The sequence below is a fragment of the Cornus florida genome, unplaced genomic scaffold (assembly GCF_030987335.1).
Source record: "Cornus florida cultivar Cherokee Brave unplaced genomic scaffold, ASM3098733v1 CherokeeBrave_3.0.0_Hap2_Chr05, whole genome shotgun sequence".
Classification (NCBI taxonomy): Eukaryota; Viridiplantae; Streptophyta; class Magnoliopsida; order Cornales; family Cornaceae; genus Cornus; species Cornus florida.
The window spans coordinates 81,680,579-81,701,242 of NW_026775575.1; the positions used below are offsets into that span (position 1 = coordinate 81,680,579).

The 20,664-nt window shown below is 36.8% G+C and overlaps 1 protein-coding gene across 12 annotated transcripts; it reads right to left on the bottom strand.

Moving 5' to 3' along the window:
- LOC132307157 (uncharacterized) lies at nt 1–19,546 on the bottom strand. 12 transcript variants are annotated; one of them, XR_009482181.1, is made up of 10 exons: nt 19,322–19,546; nt 16,659–16,894; nt 16,360–16,575; nt 12,921–16,263; nt 12,017–12,789; nt 11,637–11,821; nt 11,391–11,552; nt 11,260–11,312; nt 7,847–7,936; nt 1–4,358 (listed from the first exon to the last, which is right to left on the bottom strand). XR_009482181.1 is itself a non-coding variant. In XM_059804839.1 (7 exons), the coding sequence occupies exons 2-7, from the start codon at nt 16,863–16,865 to the stop codon at nt 11,471–11,473; spliced, it is 4,806 nt and encodes a 1,601-aa protein (XP_059660822.1). In that variant the 5' UTR covers nt 16,866–16,894; nt 19,322–19,546; the 3' UTR covers nt 11,122–11,470. The 12 variants fall into 12 exon arrangements, 1 of the variants encoding a protein (XP_059660822.1); XR_009482178.1 differs by having other exon boundaries at nt 11,382–11,552; XR_009482183.1 differs by lacking the exon at nt 7,847–7,936.
- Between the last annotated feature and the right edge of the window lie 1,118 nt (nt 19,547–20,664).

Genomic DNA, 20,664 nt, shown 5'->3' on the forward strand with positions numbered 1-20,664 from the left:
CAAACACACTATATATATATATATATATATATATATATATATATATATATATATATATATTACAAAAAAAAAAAAAAACGAAAAAGCACCCAAGTGCAAGCTAGCAGCATAACATGAAGACTAATGATGAAGACAGAACCTATAAAACCAGGCGAGGACCCTCTTCTATAAACAAAAAGTAGCATCAGACTCTCAAGCAATTTTCCAATCCGATGAACAGGAGGGGATATGTTCCCGTAATCAAAGACGCGGTAAATGATCCCACAAGTGTAACTTTGGAATGGAGATCTTATGATATGGCATTCCCTTGCAGACACAACAAGAAACTTCAAGGAAAATTAGAGCATTCATAAAAACATAGCATTCCCAATAAGGTTTAGAAAGACAATGTCTCAAACTTGCCATCTACACAAGCACTCAACATTCGATGGTCTCCATCCACATTTACTTCTAATAGGTTTGACAACTAAGAAAATTAAGCAAGTTTACTACCTATGTAAGCATAACTTTAATTCCTTTAGCCCACAAAAATAAACAAATATTAAAAAGTCGAAAAGGTAATGTAAATAAACAAAAAGCCAATATGACCGCCTCATCTAGCCTAAGGGGAGAGCTTAATCCAAACATACATGAAAGTCTACTAATAGAAACCTTCTAACCTCCAGCATATCATTTGAACCTACATTTCTTTCAAAAAAACATGAAGTAAAAGTTTTGATTAAACATATAGATTTCCAACATGTCTTAGCACCTCCTCACGAAGCAGATAAAAATCCCAATCATACAGCAATGAAAAAATCACAAATTTCACTGAATTCGATTCTAGTAAAAACAGCTGTAAACATAGTCAAAAATTCCAACTTGACGTATTGAAACCAAACTTCAACAATGTTATGAAACTTAAATACCATTGCTATTTTATCCCCAAGTAGTTATTATAGTTCTCTAAACAATCGTAAAAGCATTTGCCTCCAATGAGTTTTTATTTGACATCCAATGTGCATAATGAACAGACAAATCTTAACTACCTCATTATAAACTTTTCGTGCAACTATTCTCAGTTTTTTTTTACATATATAATAAGCTTTATACATAGAGATGAGTAGAGCAAACCAAAATTATGGTAGTTTGCACGTATGATCCGAAGTGCCTCACAAATTTACATTCAACAAGAAGCTATACATAGAGATATCAATGGTGTGACACTACTTAAAATTCTCTCAAAAACGAAAGTGATTGCACATAAGAGTCAATTATTAAAGCTTTAAAAAGGGAGAGACTCTAAAGTGTTTCAGCTGTGACAAAAAGTCTCAATTTTAATTTAAGATGCAAATAGACATATCATTAGAATCATCCTTTGCAGCATTCAAACATCTAAATATTTGCTCTATCTGACCCAATGAACAATAACGCACCCATGTTTACATAGCCGAGGCTGAGTAATTAATACTTATGACTGACTATAAAGCTCCCACATATACTCAACGATTACAGGTGATTTGGAGGGAATCAAAAGAAGTATAATATTTCATCCCAACAACACAAGCACTTTGAAAATGGCACAAGCAATCCCATATGAAGCCACATGCATCTATCTACATGGAAGACATCCACCTCAGATACTAAATGGATGAAATTTTTGAAGTTTTTTCTTCTTCAGTTCTCTTATCGCTCCAATTCTCTTATTTCAACTACATTCTCCCCTGTTCTCCTTTTAATAATCCATTTGAATAAGTAGGAGGAGAGAAAGGAAAGGATAATATTAGTCTTTTAGGGAGGGAAAGGAAAGAAAATACTTCCATTATGTTCTGAAATGACAGTGGGGAGGAATAAAGAAAAGTTTGAGTGAAAATGACAAAATTGGAATTGACTTGTTATAAATAAAAAATAACAGCTAAAATCCACCCAATTTTGAGAGATGGCAAGGAATTGATATGCCCAGAGCAACGGCCGCTATTTTAGAGGTCAACAAATCCCTTAACACTCCAATTTCTTGCCTATTTTTCTCCTATTTAAACCAAACACAATATACGCTACCCCCTTCTCCTGTACTTTTTATTTAACTCCACCGATCCAAACACACTATAAGGAACCAAACAGTTCAACAAGTGGATCTTCTAATAACAGATTGGTAATGGGGAATTATGGGACTTCTAAAATCAGTCGAGAAAGAAAGGCCCAGGTGAATAGGCAAGTCAACCTGGACTAGAATTGTACCTTGATAACAAAGCAACGCTATAATTTTTTTGCCAGTCAACCACAACTATCTCTTCCATTCTTAAAATCCAATTTTACACTTTCTGCTTCCATTTAAATTCATACTAAACTCATCCATCACCAATCCAGGCTCTTATTTGTATGTTTTAAAGTGCCAGATTTGCCAAAATCCCTAAATTCAAGAACACAGAGACAAAACTAAATTTCATATTTATAATACTCTTTCTGTAAGGTCACTTGTGTTAAAGAAATAAATTAAAGATGTAACCAAATCAGAGAGTTCTATGTACTAGCATTGAATTATCAGGTACGTTCGCCAAGTGTACAGATCTATACATATCATTCAGTAGGGAATTCAAAACAAACTATACAGATCTATATCAATAAGGTTCTATGTACTCATATTTAGTGTCAAAAAGAAGACAATCAGGATAATACATGAGCGATTGTACAAAAGCATTTATTTATAAAGACGCCATAATCACAAATGCTCTTAGGTGAATTACAACAAATAAGCCAGATTGTTTATCGAAGGTTATCTGATGAAGAGGAAGATGAGATAGAAGGGAGTCAATAATAATAAAAAATGGTGAAAACATACTTCTGAAAAAGGTACCATGAATTGTTGGATGTAATGTTTTAGTTGGAATACGGAAGTAAGTGCACCATGAGTTGTCGAACTTAATAACTAATGGAAGTGCATGAAAAAACAAACAGACAGCTTGGTTTAGAAGAGCATTAGACACAATCTTGTTGATACTTGTTTGAATTTTAATAGTTCGGTGTTCAATTTCAAATGAAGTCGCCTATGGGAATAAATCATTTTAAGTTGTATCTAGTGCTAAATTTGAGTTGCCAAACCCAAGTGAAAACACAACAAATTTTATACCCCCCAACGTTTTAGAAGTTTCTAAGCATAGATCCAAATTATAGTTGACATTGCTGCATGTGCCCTTAGCTTAAAAAAATATTTTTACAACCTAAGCTAAGCTGAATTTCAAGTGCTATTTATAATTTGAGAATTTATTTGAAACTCTTTGTAAAAAATTAAGTATTTAGTGTTTAGTGATAAGTCGCCCACACTCAAAATGTTTTCCCATTTTAAGTGACATGTACTTCAAGTGCTACAAGAGCCAAGGGGAGATGTACCACAACCTAAACAGAAAAGCCAAAATTGATATAAAATTTTATCAAGTCATTGATCATATATGTTAAAAGAGGTATATTTAAGTATAATTTTATAGAAATTAGACTTCCTCTAGCACCAAAGGGTTCTATTTTGCTCCTTCCAAATAAACCACACAAAAGGCATAGAAGGCTAGCTGCAAAGAAAGACAAACGAACAACATGGGCCAAAAATCACTAGATTCCAAGTATTAACCAAGATGTAGAAGTGAGCAAAACTAATGCTGTTGAAAGAGAAACCCTACACATAATAAGAAGTAACCAACAATATTAATTCCTAGGAACATGATTTCTAGTAGGCATGGCTAATGTACTTAAATATATATTTATATTGCATTCTGCCATTGAATTTTCACAATTAGAATCACGATAAAAATGAAGTTCAAAAGTACTAATATAGTAACCGACACACCTTACCTCTTATAAAGAGATGCAATCTTAGTACACTAAAACTTGTAGATTGACTCAAACATTTGTTTTTTTATTTTTATCTCTAACAGCACAAATGTAAAATAGAAACAGAGATTTCTAACTCGTGACACTAAAAATAAGAGAGATGTTTTAGAAAAATGAAGCTTAAAACTGACTACAATCAAAGCGATACAAACTGCTTCAAAGACCCGATATAGATTTGTATTTTATTATTATTATTATTCATTTTTTATTTATTTGCATTGAGCTCTTTAAAAAAATTAATAAGCTAGTCTGCCATATTTATTGTTGACAGACAAGGAGATGGCTCAATGTTCTCTAATTCATTACGATGTGTTTCACAAAAGGATTATCATGCCTAGATCCATAAAAGTTGAATAAAATCTCTACTGCTCTACTTAAAAATAAAAAATTGTAACCTTCACACACCTTGGATCTGCTCTTCATAGAAAAACACGGGAGTTGCAATCCGAGGTAAGACCAGTTCAAGATCAGGGGATCCTTTTCTATCATCAGATAGGATGCTGTTGCACAAAACACACCTCTAAGTAACTGCCCCATAGATCCTATATCTATCTATAAAAAGAAGAAATTATATGGTCTTTTATTTTTAGCTCAGCTGGGTGGGATAGCTGAGCTATTCCACATTAATTATGAATCCAGGCTGGTCAAAACCAATAAAGAAACAAATCCATTAAACGACCAAAAGAAGGGAGGGAAATTTGAACACTCATAAATAAGTGTATTTGAGGTTAAATACCCAAATAGCCATCACAAAACCGTTAAGTGCCCAGACCATCTATAAACTTGTGGTCTTTACTGCCAGAATATAATTGGTTCCAAGCAGTAACAAAACCAACCGTTGCCGGTCAAAAGCTTTCACGTAAAAACTAAGGGCAATTTTCAGAGTCATGTTAGAACCAAAACTCGAAATAATTTCATCAAGTAATCAGCTAACAATAATTTGTCATATTAACCAATTTGCATTTGGTTTTAGATCAAATCATAATCCCACCACATATGGTAAATTTAATCCAATGGATCAAACTCGTCAACTAATGTTAATATCACGTTGAAAGTGGGACATCCTAAACATCAGTAGTGTAACAATTTGAAATTAGCGCACGCGCTTATACAAAAATTTATAAATAATAAATAGAAATACTGATTCGGAACTAACAAGGTAATATACAACAATCCACCCCGTCTCAACAAGCCTTGATCAACAATTTGGGTGTTAACTAAATATAAGGACTTTGTAGAGACATATCCTCAGTTAAATTCAAAGCAATCGTATCATTTCTCACGGCCTCAAGTCACATCTTTTGGCCTTCCTCTTGTCCTTCGGACACCTTTTAGTGGAATCAAATCACTATTTAATACAAGTGCTTTAGATGATCTGAACTGCATATGGTCAATCAGTTTTAAATAATTCTCTCATTTTAACTCAATTTACATCACCTTAACTTCTATTTTCAACCAAGCACCTCACAGAAGTATTATATTTCATATTTAAATTGATATTTCCAATGTGATTAGTTAAGGCTTAATTTGGTTAGATGGAAATAGCAAGAAAGAAAAAGAAATGGGAATTTTTCATTTTTTTAGGAGTTTGGTCAGCAAGAAAAGAAAATTTTTGTGGAAAGTAACTTTACAAAAAACACATGAAAATTTTACTTTCTTGAGAAAACTGTATGAAATTCCAATTATACCCCTTTTCCACTTTCTAAAATAAATTGTCTTTATGCATTATATTTTGTAAGAATATTACAATATTTCTCTCTCCATTTATCTGACAAAAGTTTATTATTTAGATTCTTATATTACTTCTATTTTTAAAAAAATATAAATATTTATTAAATATAAATTTATTTAGACCTATTGTCATATTGAATAATAAAAAATGGACAATTTAGGTAGATCATAACAAATTTCATGCTAACCAAGTGACTCCTAGAAAATTTATTTTCTTTACCTTCATTTCACTTTCTTTCCCTTTCACTTCCTAACATTGGTTTCCATCTAACCAAACGGACCTAATTTAAAAGTAGACCAAAAAAAAAAAAAAAATTGCCTCAGGCATTCACGCCAAGACTCAAAAAGAAATGCCAGATTCACGCTTATGCCTTCAGAAAATGATACACCAGATCATACTTACATGTGATAAACAGTAAACAATTTCAGGCAGGTCATTCCGTACCCAACCCATTGACTGTGAGCAGAACTACACAGCATATTTCAGTTCAGATTGACAGGTCAATGAAACAGCAAAGCCAACTCTATGATAGAGGTGCACCCTCATTCCCTTGCTACAAAAAACCAGCCTGTTTACAATCCAATTATTTCGAAGAGCTGGAAAATGTTGTTTATGAATCCAGGGAAATCAAATCAAGATGAGCCTTTGGTAGTTCAAGCTCAAGTTCATTTCCATTCAAATTGAGCCCGACTAAAGTATATCAACTGCATGAATTGACTTTGCATATAGACAGAGATCAGTTTTGCTTAATTAATGTTTTCCTAGCACAAGTTACTGGTTTTTCAGTGAACTACTATTGGAATAAAAATCTTGTGCCAAACTACTCACTCAGACCAGACACCAAGTCGGACTTGAAAGCAAAAGGACTGAAAGATGACAAAAGACCTGTAAAAAGATAAACCCTCACATTTCATTCTACATCACGCACACAAAAAGAGGATAAGAGGACTGAATAATGACAAATACCCCACTCACAGCTTATTTAATGCTACCCAACTCTTACCCATCTAACAGCAGCCATTCAGAGGATAAACTTTACTTTCCTCACCTGTGTGGACATCATCATCATAATCCATGCATTTATCCCCATATGAATCCACATGAATTCTCCTTTTCCATTCTTTCTTATTACACACCATGTCTTCTCCTAAATTTAATTTTCTGGAATCGTTTTTAATTACTTTATCCTACGTAAGCTGTAGTTGGCCACTTAGACGTTTGCCTTCTAGGCAAACAACTCTTCCTCTTTTAACAGGTGCATCGACGGGTCTATGTTGAATATCACATATCATCTAAGTGAGCCTACTTTCCCTTATTTTATCATTTATAAGCACTATACTTAATGTTCTGCTCACGTTAATTATTTATCTTTATCTCTTTTTGTTATTCCTATCATCCAAAGTAGCATCCTCATTTCTGCTACATGAATGAGTTGAATTTCTGTCATTTTCCACGCCCAACACTCCGTTCCATAAAATATTATTTCCCTAATAACCGTTTTATAGAATTTTCTTTTTAATTTACTTGGTATTTGTTTGTCAAAAAGGATACCACTAACTTGCCTCCTATTTGGCCACCCCACTCCAAAACTACTTCTTACCACATTGCCATCTATCCTCCCCCATCTTTTTGTAATATTGATCCTAGGTAACAAAATATATATTTTGAGTAATTCTTTGGTCTTGGTCTTGAATTGATTTATATTGTCATCGTTGTCTACTTTATCAAATTTACATTCCATATATTCTGTCTTAGTTTTACTAATTTTTAGGCCTGTTATTTCTGAAGTCTTTCCCCATGTTCCTAATTTTGTTGCTAAGGCTTCCTTAGAAGTATTTATTAATACTATGTCATCTGTAAACATTATTTGAAGGAAAAACCAGGTACCAGTGTGTGAATTTTTTTCTCAGGGTAGGAAGCATTACAGTTTTTACCATAAACGTGAATCTTACACAATTCAATATTCATTACAGTTCAATATTCATCCTATCAGCTAACCTATATTGTGTTGCAGCATAGACAATTTGGCATGCATCCATAAAGCAAAAATGATTTACATAAATTTACCAAGACCTAAAAAATTACACTAGACATTTTAATATTCAACTAAATTATCAAAATGTCAGAAAAAATTTGCAAATTTTCAAAGGGATAGATGCATCAGACAAAAATAATTCCCAAATAAATCTCATAGGCACAGAACTACAAAGAGAACTTTACTAATAAATAAAATTGGTGCACTGAACATATCCTTACCACATAAAAGTTTGAGTTAAACTTTCTGCTGAACTTTCAGCCATTTGGTTGTCTGCTTCGCCGAAAAAAGACAGGTTGAATGGAAAAGATCTATTATAGAAAAAAATTCAACCAAAAAATAAAAAACTACTTCAAAAAACTGACCTCAAAAATTTCAATCGATTGCCATAGGTTACATAGCACACCTTAATTCAGTATGATTATGATAAGAGGAAAAGAGGAATTTTTAAGGAAACAACTAATAAGCAACTTTTTTAGTAAATTGAACATAAAACCAGTAATGGATAATCTCCTGAGGGAAAAACTAAAAAAAAAAAAGACCATAATCCTAGCCAGAAGATATTCCAAATTATCCGGTGTCAAGCTACTGGTAACAGAAGTACCCTAAAAGCATCTCAGTTTCTAAGACACGTGTAACATATAATGGCATGAGCTGCAACAGCACTCCAAGTAGAATGATCGATCTACTCTATAATCAGTCAACTACTCTAGTAAATTTAAAAATCAAAAACATCACTCTACTACCATTTTACCATGATTAAGCATGTACAGTAGCATACTCTCCAAGGATTCTTCCTCCTCTCCTCATATACCACCTTTTATTTATTGGTGTAAGGGGTTCTAGTAACCTACTCACAGAGAAAGCTTATACATTTTAATTTTGTCATGAAGTTCACATATTTATAACATATTTCCACCTTTTAACAGATTTGAATGGATATGCGGACTTACTTTTTCCAATTAGATGCAAAAAGTTGACTGCCGTCAGATGTGGACCATGTCATTATTTTGCTTCAATGCCAAAATCACCGTAGATGGTTATCCATCAACTCATAATTCAATGGCTAATTTTTCCAGTTCCTTTTTGGCGTTTTAAGTTCACTGGGATCAACAAGAAATATACTCCTTCACAAGTAACACAAGCGATATATGGAAGGTAACAAATGAAACAACACAATTTTAACAACTATTTAGGTCGCCTACATTACTCATGTTTCACCACTGTTTTCTATCTACAACAATTTCACAGTTGAATCCAACCCGACTATAACATTCCACACTATCATAACACATGTTAAATTTCCTCTTCCTCCTTCCTTTGCAATATAATCGATGTGGACCATGTTACTTGTCCTCAATAGTGCAGTTACTAGTCTTCCTCGCGGTGACCAATCCATCCTAGACAATTTTCTCTCATTTTATTTCTGATGGTGCTACTTCAACCATTTCATGAACATCTTCATTATAAAAATGTCCTTTTTTATTGTTCCATGCATCCAACTAATATCTGTATTTTATTTATTTATTTTTACAAGTAAGATTTCATAAGTTCGCTTCATGAACATGTTATTAGCCAACCAGCATTCTATTCCATAAAATATTAGCTGCTTTTTTAACTATTTTAGTATATGAGTCACGAAAAAGCTTGGAGCACTTCTCCAAGTAATTTATCATGCTTTAAGTCAATGAATAACATCAGCTGCAATCTCCCCATTTTTGGAATAAACAAGCCTAGGCAACAGAACTGTTCACCTATTCATGTATAGTTTTTGCCACACCTCAAGCAATTTCCTAGTTAATAATATAGTTTTTGCCCAGCTCAAGCATTTTCCTAGTTATGGTCTAATCAAACGATTTTGTTAACCAAGACATGCCACCATCATCTAAACACTCCAAGCTTCAACCTTCCCTCTTGCAGTCATATTCAATGCATGTTTTTGCTCAATCATCTTTAATTTAGGGGAAAAAGGATCATATAATTAAAATATCATTCCATAAACAGCTATCAAAACGACCACTAGAATATTAAAATATGATGAGAAGGAACAAAAATATTCCATAAACACAATCCAAAGCGATTTTCATTAAAACACTAAAATATGATGAGAAGCAACAAAAACAGTTTTTAGTTCTGGCGAAGGAGCCCATGCATCAGGAATACAAACTCCTAACACAGATGCCACCAAACAAAGCCAAAAGGACAAACAAAATCAATACATTCATTATTCATCAATTATGCATTAGTTAGTTCAACCCCCTTTATTCTAGTAGAGAGTAATTATCAAAATTGCCTTCCTAGTTTAAGTTCACTTCAACGTTATACTCCCTCATCAGCAAGGTTACAGTCATCACTCAGTGTCAAATGCAACTAAAATTTTACCAAAAATGGAGGTTCTTCTAAAATGCGCACTAAGACCCTGTTATCAAAGTTGCGAGTTGCTCTTGAAAACCACACAAACGAGTGCTCAAAAGCGAATAGTCAATTATATAAAGGCCCCTAGCCCTAGGTACCGAAGCAACTTACAAGTAAAAAGGAAAAGGTAAAATCTTTCAATTGCACGGCCCAATACAACCTACCAAAAAAGTGACCAGAGAGGTACAAGGCAACCAATGGTCATAACCCAGTTGCTCCTGTGAATAATCAGAATTGTCCAGTCTTGTCAAATCCAGCTGTTTACTAATTTGTGCCAACCAAACCAATTAGTTACACCATTGTGGCAAATGAGTTCGGATACCACCCATCAAAATTAGAGCAGCAACCTACTACCCAATATATTTGAGATCCCAACAAAAGGAAGAATGTAACATTACCAAAATAGTTGAATGTCTAAAAAGTAATAAATAACCGACTTAATTGAACTTTTAGGTTGATGTGGTTGAATGACCATTTGACCCAACTCCATTATAATTAGGTCAACCAAGGGTTCAGATCCACGAAACAACACTCCCTTTCACTTGAGTAGTTCACCAGCTCTATGCCTTGCGCTTTACAATCAGCCACAGAGCATAATCCATGCAAGAAATTTCGGACCAAGAGTAGTATGCCTGAGAAGGACGAGTTGCATATAGATTTTTCTAAGTCTATTTTCCGGGAGTAACACTGATTGAGAATAACAGTAGGAAAATCCAAGCTTTCTTGAAATTTAACTTCATTTTGTGGTGCTATTTGGTAAATGAGAATTTCAAACAAGTAATTTACCCAAATTCCTAAACAGAACACCAAAACAAAAACAAAAAAATAATAATAACAAGATTTTTTTTTTGCTGGGGGGTGGGGGTGGCAAAAAACCTGGTCCATTAGTGGCACCAGAGACAGACCACACACAGAGAAATACGTAGTTAAGCAAAGTGGGAAACCAATATTGAACAAGACGGAATATTTATAGGTCAAAGTCACCTAAATCCAATATGCAGATCCCATTAAACTCAACAGCATAATAAAAAATTAAAAATTAAAAATTAAAAAAAAAACATTACATAATCGAACCAGCAAAAATCTAAATAGCCATCAAGTATCCATAGATGAAAAGAACAAAATGAAGATCTTTAAACTGATAGTGCAGTATCACATTTCACTAAAAATGCTAATTTGACAGAGAAAATGTCAAAATCATGAACAAAACAAACTTAACTGCCACTGAAACTTCAGTTCCAAAAAAACCATCTCCAAAAACAGGGCAGCAACCTGAAATGACAAAACTAGCATAAACCACCCAGAAAGCATAGAAGAGATAGAGAAGGGTGAATCACCTACATTACTAACTCTTAAAAAACTGAAGACTACTGTGAGCCCATGTCGGTAATTGATCACTTCAGCTCATTTTCCAGCATAACTACCAAGACTTAAGGCCTTTTCCCACGACCCTCATAACCAGCACTTCTAGACTTGCTTGCCTCTTCAAATGAAGAATGATCATTGGACGTTCTAGAAGAATAAACCAAAAAGGGCGTTAGAGGCTTCTGAACTGATAAATAAGCAATTTTAATAAACTGATGATTACATACATACCTCTGTTTCTTTGCATTCTGCTGCTTTATGCTTAGTACCATATCCATAGCCATCTTCTGGTGTTCCCTTGTTTGTGAATGCATGTCTAGACCTTCCACCGTTTCACAATCAAATTTACAAATGCGGCACCATCCCATGCTCATTGGCTTCCTCTTTCTTGAGTTGTCGAAGGAATTTATGCCACCCTAGATGCAATCAAAAAGATATATTTAACAAATACAATAGCATAAAAAATCGTACAAGAAAAGTGCACTCTCTTCGAAATATTGTATTATATATAATTAACGCTATATCAACCATCAGTTACACTGTCAAAGAATTCAAAGAAAACATGGGAAAAAATTGAATAACAGAGAAACTAACAAGATATAAACACTTACTGTGTAAAATCCACCATCATTTGGAAATCCTTGCAGGGAATAACTGCTTCTAAATCCAGGTTCACCAAGACGTGGATGACTTGACTTGTTGCCGCGAAGTGATTCACCAAGGGGTAGATGATGAGCAAGGTCCCCCATACGTGCAGGATCAGGAAAAACACCAAACTCACCAGGCTCTCCCAAATGCAAATGAGCTGGTAAGTTCCGGGGACCCATAAATTCACCCCTCCGTGAATGGCCAGGCAGAATATCTCGCCCAATCAAGTCACCACCGCGCGAACCAATTGGACCATCAAACTCACCTCTTCGCAAGTGGCTGGGTAAAATAGGAAACCGACTCTCATGAAATGAATTGCCAGCTCGATCTGAAGGTAAATTGAAGGATCTGGATCCTTCGCCAAATGCGCGTGGTTCCCTGCCATCAATATCATCCAGGCCTGACTTGTTAGTTGACATGCCAGAAAGACCTCCAAATCCCGGAGCTGAAATGCCAGGATACTCTCTACCCGGACTTCTAGGAGTTAAACGGTCCATATGATGCCGACCAAATCCAGGTCCACGAAAATCTGGATGAGTACGAGAGATATCTGCTCTCCCAATGTTATCATCAGGACCAACCGGGTGTGTTCTTTCTAGAGTATCACCCGAGTGAAATGTACCAGCGGGATGATAAGGAGGTAAGAACCTTGTAGGAGCACCACCAGCACTGGGATCCAACTTCAATCCAGCATCAGAATTGATACCAACAGTTGCCTTGTCATGTCGCTCTGGTGCTGCATCCACAACAAACCACAAGGAACATTATTACCAGATATTGACAAAGAAAAGTAACTACCAAACTTTAGAGCACGCCAAGTGCCCAAATGAGAACACCGAGGGAACAGTTTAAGATCTTTGAACTCACCTCGATCAAGGTGCCGACCTGGTTCCAATGGGAAGGGATTTAAACGCCCGTCTGTTCGTGCAGATGAAAAATCATGACCTGGGCCCCCACCCATTCTCAACGTATTTGATTCTAAACCAGAGGGTGGCCTAAAGGGACTCATTCCCAAAGTCCCAGGCAGATGGGATTCAGGTTGTCTGCCATCAAAGGGACGGGACTTCTGATGTGGAAAGGTTTCAGTCTCCAACGGATTAATAGGATGCTGCTTACCAAAATGACCTTCAGGGCCATGCGGTGGTGCTCTTCCCATTATCCCACCAAATGAATCAAATGAGCCCGGAGGAACCACACCTTGTGGTGCCCCTCCACCAGGAAGTTCACCTTGGGAAATCCTAGGGAGCGCAGCATGTTGAGTAGGAACAAGACCTTGATTATAATGTCCTTGAGGAGCACTAGCTTGCAGAGGAAGGCCAGCATGATTAGGTCCCCTCCCAAATAAAGAGCCAGGACCTGGGATTCCATCCAAGGGTACTTCAGGATGAAAAGAACCATAAGGCTGCTTCAAAGGTGGCCGCAAATGCTCAGGTGGATTTAAAGTTTGTCCTGGCTGAGGTAAAATTCCAGGTCCTTGAGGCCTTAGTGGTTGCCCTGGCACTTGTGCATGATACGGGGGTCCTGGAGGTGGTCCTGTCGGAGGCACTGACTGTAACATTGAAGGTGCAGCAGGCCTTTGTTGATGAGTGGAAGCCCCATAGTGCATCTGCGGTTGCTGAAGCCTTCCTTGATCGGTGAGTGGAACAGGATGGGAAGGATGCATGAATCCCTTGCCCTGCACCTGACCATTTGGCGGGAAGCCCCTATATTCATCAACCCCAGGAACTTGATGTGTATGTTCGGATTGACTCGAATTTCGGTCCGGATAACCATGTTGCGAAGGATCCCTACCAACAAGAGGAGTCTGAGAATTACCCAGAGGGACAACTTTCTGAATTGAATTATCAGATGTAGAAGCAGATGACGGAGGAAGAGCTTGTGAACCTTTTTCAGCCCCAGTGGAAACTGGTACACTTGCATCCACTACATCTTTCAGCAACTTCCCACGTTCCTCAAGAGCTTCTGCTTTTTGCATCGATGCATCATCTACGAAAGACTGCTCCACTTGTTTAGGGACATCAGCATCCTTGTGCTCCTCAGCTACAGTTTGAGTAGACTTGCCACCAGGTGAAGGCTCCAACATACCATCAGTACCCTCTTTCTTCACCATAGGCTTAATTGCAGGATCTCCTGGACCATTTTCTGCGGTATATGAGGCCAAGTCTGTAGCCTTGCCAAGAGTGTCAAACTGACTAGCATTATTCGCATCATAACCCATGGGTTTCTGTTCACCAATCATGGATTTCACATCTGTTTCAGATTTATGAGTTCTTCCTTCAACTGAATCAGCTCCAAGACCAGATGTCAGAACCAAACCATTTGCTTCTGTTTTGGCAGTTTTCTGAGAGGGTGATTCAACTCCTCGCTCGGCTACATTCTTATTGGACATATGATCGCCTGAAATTGTTTGCAGTTGGTTGCTGGTCCTAAGTGAATTAGTCTGATTCACAGAAGGCGGATTTGTAGCAAGCTGCATCGGCCTAACTTGAGGTGCACCAACAAACCCACCAGGGGCTTGCTGAAATTGTGCCCCATGATTTGGCATCATAGGTCTTCCCATATAATTTTGAGATTGGTGAGGTTGCATGCCAAGTGCAATTTGCTGTGACTGCTGATAGGCATGAGAATTTTGTTGCACTGGATGAGGCTGACTCTGAGGACGCAACTGGGACTGCATAAGCTGCTGCTGATGAGGTGCAAAATGACCCTGCTGATGTAATTGACTCTGAACCGGACCCGATGTTTGTCCTGGAATAGGATGTTGCTGCACATATTGATGGGATGCTGGTTGTTGAATTGGCTGCATAACAGGAAGGTGATGAATTGGATGACCAGGTTGCTGAGTGTGTGGGAGAACTGACTGCTGTTGTGCAGGAGGGATGCTAGGGACTTGCCCCTGAGATGGCACCAAAACTGGCTGTTGCTGGTTAGGAATTGGAGCATGAGATTGGGGTGGACGCATCTGAGAAGATTGCTGAGGGAACTGACCATGCATTTGGGAAGGATGCTGAGGCAGAGGCCCACTATGGGGATGCATATGCATAAGGTGCTGTTGTGAGCCTCCTGATTGCATTTGCGGGAGACCATGAGATTGTGGATAGGAGTGATGGCCCGTCACTGCAAGGGTCGAGGGATGCTGAGTCTGAAGCTGGGCATTTGGATTTGGCATCTGATTGGACTGAGGAGGGTGGGGCTGGGGAAGAGGATTGGGATGATGTTGAATCTGTGTGGGTGGCTGAGCTTGTGGTTGAGGTTGAGAATGGGAATGTTGCTGGGGGTGAACCTGTGAATGAGGCTGAGACTGAATTTGTGGCTGTGGATGTTGCATCTGAGAATGAGGCTGTTGATACTGAGGCATCTGCATGTGCTGTTGTGGATGAGACTGAATGGGCTGGGGCTGGGGCTGGGGCTGGGGCTGAGGGTATGGCTGAGCCTGGGGGTATGGCTGAGACTGGGGGTATGGCTGAGACTGGGGGTACAGGTGGCCGTGCAGAGGTGGTTGAGTCTGTAATTGCATTTGAGTGCTAGGCTGCACTGCAGGGTGGAGTTGTGGCTGTGGATTGACTAGAGCTTTATTCTGATTTTGGACAGGAGCCGGAGCTTGGACATGCTGATGCGGTTGAGGCTGTGATTGAGGTTGAGATTGAGGCTGTGGTTGAGCTGGAGGTTGAGATTGAGGCTGTGGTTGAGCTGGAGGTTGAGGTTGAGGTTGAGGTTGAGGTTGAGGTTGAGGTTGGGGCTGGCCCTGAGCCTGCACCTGGGGTTGAGGCTGAGGATGAGGTTGAGATGGGGGTTGGGCCTGAGGCTGCCCTTGCACGTGTTGAGGATGCTGCTGGTATTGCTGGATGGCCTGTTGTTGATACGGATAGTAATTTTGATAAGTCTGCTGGTAGGGGTCATATCCAGGATACTGCTGGTAGTACTGTTGATATTGTTGCTGATACCACTGTTCTGGAGTTGGCACAGCAGACGGAGCTAGAGCCTGAGCCTGAGCCTGAGCCTGAGCCTGAGCCTGAGCCTGAGTATTTGCACTTGTTTGTTGATTAGATTCATGTCCAGTTGGTGGGACAGTTGTCGTTTGTGAAGTCTGGGCCTGTGAAGTTGGTGGTCCAGATAGATTACCAGTCTGGCCCTGGTCAGCAGAAGCTGCTGAGCCTGTGGCTGCAGTGTCCTGGCCACCCTGTGATTGCTGTGCTTGAGGCTGCACACCCTGTTTTTCAGTAATACAAGAAATAACTAATTCGTCAAGAAAATAATAGTATAATCATATACATATCTATACATGGGTACACCTTATTGTACTCACAGGACAGTTTTGTGCATGCTCCTGTACTTGACGATGCACAATTTGGATTCCACACCTGTTGCATACCACTGGAGAATTTCCAAAGGCACACCCAGAGCAATGCGAAGTGCACTCAGTTAAAGGACCTTGCCATGTGCACCCACTCCTATGATAGAGACAATGAACTACTATTTTCCCTATGGTTTCTGCCAGTGCTTTGTTTGATTCTATTAGCGGCTGTAAGAAAGGATTATATAAAAAATTATAAAAATATAACAAGAAACTTAATTGCAGTATAATCCATAATAGAGTGAGAGAACCTTAGAATCCGCCTCTGTCACCAAGTATCCATCATACGGGCAAGCCCGGGTAGTTCCCACAACGTATGTCAAACAAGGCTTGCAATATAGATGGGTGCACTGTGACTGTAGCGCTTCACTTGGGTAAACAAGCAGGCGACACACGGGACAGAAGTACTCTCCGGCAAGAGACTGAATGTTCAATATACACTCGTTATCGAAACCCATGTCGACACAGATTTATGCCTTAACTCCCACTGTACATCAATGCAATGATCCCAAAACTTAATGGATTATATAAGCTGCACTAGGCAAAATGGACAACTTCTGACAGAACATGCTTTGAACAGCCATGTAATTAGTAAAATAATATTCTCATGAAGATCATTCACATCATGTGACATTAAAAAAAAATTGAAGGAACAAAAAAAAAAGAGTCAAAAACAAACTTAGAGGATGCCTATATCATCTAATGATTTTCTGGCTGCATCTAAATTTTATCTTGCTTGCAAACCAAAACTAATACAGAGAAAGAAAGAAGACAATCACCAAGACAGCTTGTGTTGCATAAGCGACGGCTGAAATTCATCAAATCAACTATTAGACACTCAGAGGCACACCAAGTGTCAAGGTCTCTAGAAGACTAGCACAGGGCAAAATGTAAGGCACGAGCGTGATCAAGTAAAGCATGAGTAATAAAACGAATACAAAATATAGGTATAAAAAAATATAGAATGTGACACAAACAAAACAACACAAAAATAACGGAATTTTTCAGCATATCAATTCAAAGGACTAGCTTAATCAATATGCATGTATATATATATACACACCTTTTCAGTTTGCATATGAATTCAATTATATCAATGCACAACAGAACAATTCAATATATGGAAGTAATCAAAAGTTCTTTAAAAATGGAATTCATTACATAAAAATTAAAAGGACCAAGCAAATTAATGAGTAAATTAATGAGCAAAAAACATTTCAATATGCATTAATTAAATAAAATACCATTAAAATAGCAAAAATAAAAGGTAACAATCACAGAAATTTTGAACATATATTATATTAACGTAAAACTTCTAAATCATGCATCAAACACGATTAATGTATTGTGAGAAGTCAACCACGAGCTTATGAATTCCATCAAATCATTATCATCGACATCGTCATCCTTGCCTTAATCCCATATTGAACAAAATGATCCAATTAATGTGACAATGATGTCATGTAAAATATGTAAATTCAACGCATTTAAAAAATCAATATAATGAATGATTTAAAAAATAGAAGTGCTTTATTGAGTATGGAGTTAGGTGACAGGCCCCTTATTCCTACTTTTGCAGCTATAGGTTTGCACTTTAACCCGATATGGGAAGCTGCAACCATTGAATGGTTATACAATTGTGGCCTTGTGAGCTAATGGTTCTACACTTCTTACTTGGTGTAGCTTGTTACATGTGCTGGCTCGGAAAAAACAAGAAATAACCCATCAGTGTGCAAAATTATATAAGATGTCCTTTAAGATCAAAACAATTCCATCAAATTGAGTGTGATTTTATGCGAGATAGCATTGGGACACTCCAGCTGAGCCTTGATGAGCCTGCAGCTTTTTTGGAGGCACAACCACTTAAAACTATGTATGCTAAAACCGATAATTCAAAAAAAAATCAATATGACCCATGGCAAAGCAGATAGTAATAACAAAAGGTTAAAACAAACCATAACAGTAGTCAACATTTCCCATAAGTGATTCGACTAAAACCAATCACAGAGAAGTATTCCCACACAACAAATAAGTGATTTGAAGCCATTTTCAATTTACATAACTTCCTTATGAATGTAGAAAGAAAACACAAAAATGAAACATTAAACCAAAATCATTTCTCATTACCCAATATATAATAACAAGCCAAATCTAAAAACCCAAATGAGCCTTCTTTCACTTTAGGACGGGAGGTTAGCCCATTAATAATGCAGATATTATTCATATTTATTTAGGCATATATATATATTGCATTGGTCTATAGGGGTCATTGCTGCCTATGACGGTAAAATTGGGCTGTCAGTTGTGAAACAAGAGTTTCAGTATAAGAGCACTCCTCTCATTACCCCTACAATAACCCTCGACCAATTCAGACATCAGTATATACAAACATTAAAACTTTGACTCACAGTGATACCGTAAAATCTGAAATAAAGTAATTAAATCCTAAAATTTCCACAAATGGCATAAATATGATACAGATACATTATGCAACCAACCTTACGGGAAAAGAGAGAAAGCGAGAGAGAGATTATACAACCAAACTAACATACACTCAAGAAGGCAGATACATAAAAACCCTAAGAATTAACTTCTGTCACTGTTCAGTACTCAGATATAAGTAACCGCTCACTCTTGTTCCGTTAAAGCCACAAAAAAAAAAAAAAAAAAAAAAAACCCCTAATAAACGATAAGATGCAAGAATCTCAAGACCAAAAAGGGTAGCAAATTCAGAGATCTTCATAGATGACGAGACACCAAACAAATTCATTCATAAAAAATCAAAAATCAATGGAAACAATAAATAGATCAGCCAAACCCAACAAAATTCAATTATATGCGATAAAATTATCAGCACAGAGAACAACCTATAGATTAAAAATCTAGATTTTTGCTGTATTAATAGATCTCGCACCTGAAATATTGCTCATATATGATTCAGGATTGTAAACCCTACGCCCGAGGGAGTAGGTGAATAGAAGTAAGGATTTCTAGGGTTTTCGAGAGACAAAACAGTGACAACAATTTAACAAACTGTCGAGTGTATCGAGTCTGGTTAGTGATTGAAAAATGAAATTTATAGAGAGAGAGAGACACAGAGGGGCAAATGGGAAAGAGAGCTGAGCAAAGCGGTGTTTATAAGGGGATGATGGAATGGCTTTGGTCTCGTTTAGATTCTTTTCAGAGAGAGGTCACGGCGTTAATGGATTTTACCCTAACGGCTGGCTACTCACGGCGGACGTTAGAATTTGGACACTGTATTTTTAATATAATTGGAAATCTTGAAAATTGAAATGCTTTTAAGAAAGAAAAAAGCTTTTTTAAAGCTCCAAATACTTTAGCATAAGGGTCGGTAAAAATTTATGACACTTGGTTATACAGAGATTAAAAGAGTCATCTTATAGTGAATATTTCAATTAGAAAAAAATAACACATTTGGATATACTTATAAAAAAATATTAAAGATTATTTTCAATATATATTTATATATAATCTATGCGTATACATACTTTTGCAATTTTTTTTTATAATTAATTTCCATCCATTAACAAGTAAAAAATGTTATAGGGTACCTCCCTATAGTAGGGGACAAGTTGTAACATTTTGGGTAGCCACGGATTTGATCGAATTAGCCACCAATCATAATACGATTCGCTTTCAATTGATTGATTTTTTTTTAATTCGTCACCGATTTGTGAGATAACGAATCGAATTGGATTCGTTGAATGACAGTTTGTATCGGATCAGATCCACATATTATATTTTTTTCTAAATAGTTCAATATTATTTATTTTTCATATATTTAAATGATCACTAACTAATATATTTTTGAAGTTTATTAAATGATCATTTACTAATAAAATTATTTGAATATATATATACATGTATATATCTTACGAATCAGACTCACGAATCAAATTTTAGCAGCCTATTACATGATTCGATCCGTAAGTTACGGATTCGGTTTTTTCGAATCCGCCACCGATTTGTGAGTATAGCAATTAAACTAGGTATTTGCTTGCATTAAAATAAATGAATATTAATTTAACTATCCTTTAATTAATTTTTTTTTTTTTTTTTGTGAACATTTTCTTAAATGAACATTTCTATATAATAATTGGCCAAAATTTGTGCACTCTGACTATTTGAAACTAATATTTTTGGTGTTTTAACTAGATTAATTGGATTTAATCTAAATATACACATCCTTTACATGAAATGGCCATGTGTATAACAGAAATAACACAGCCTTATAGT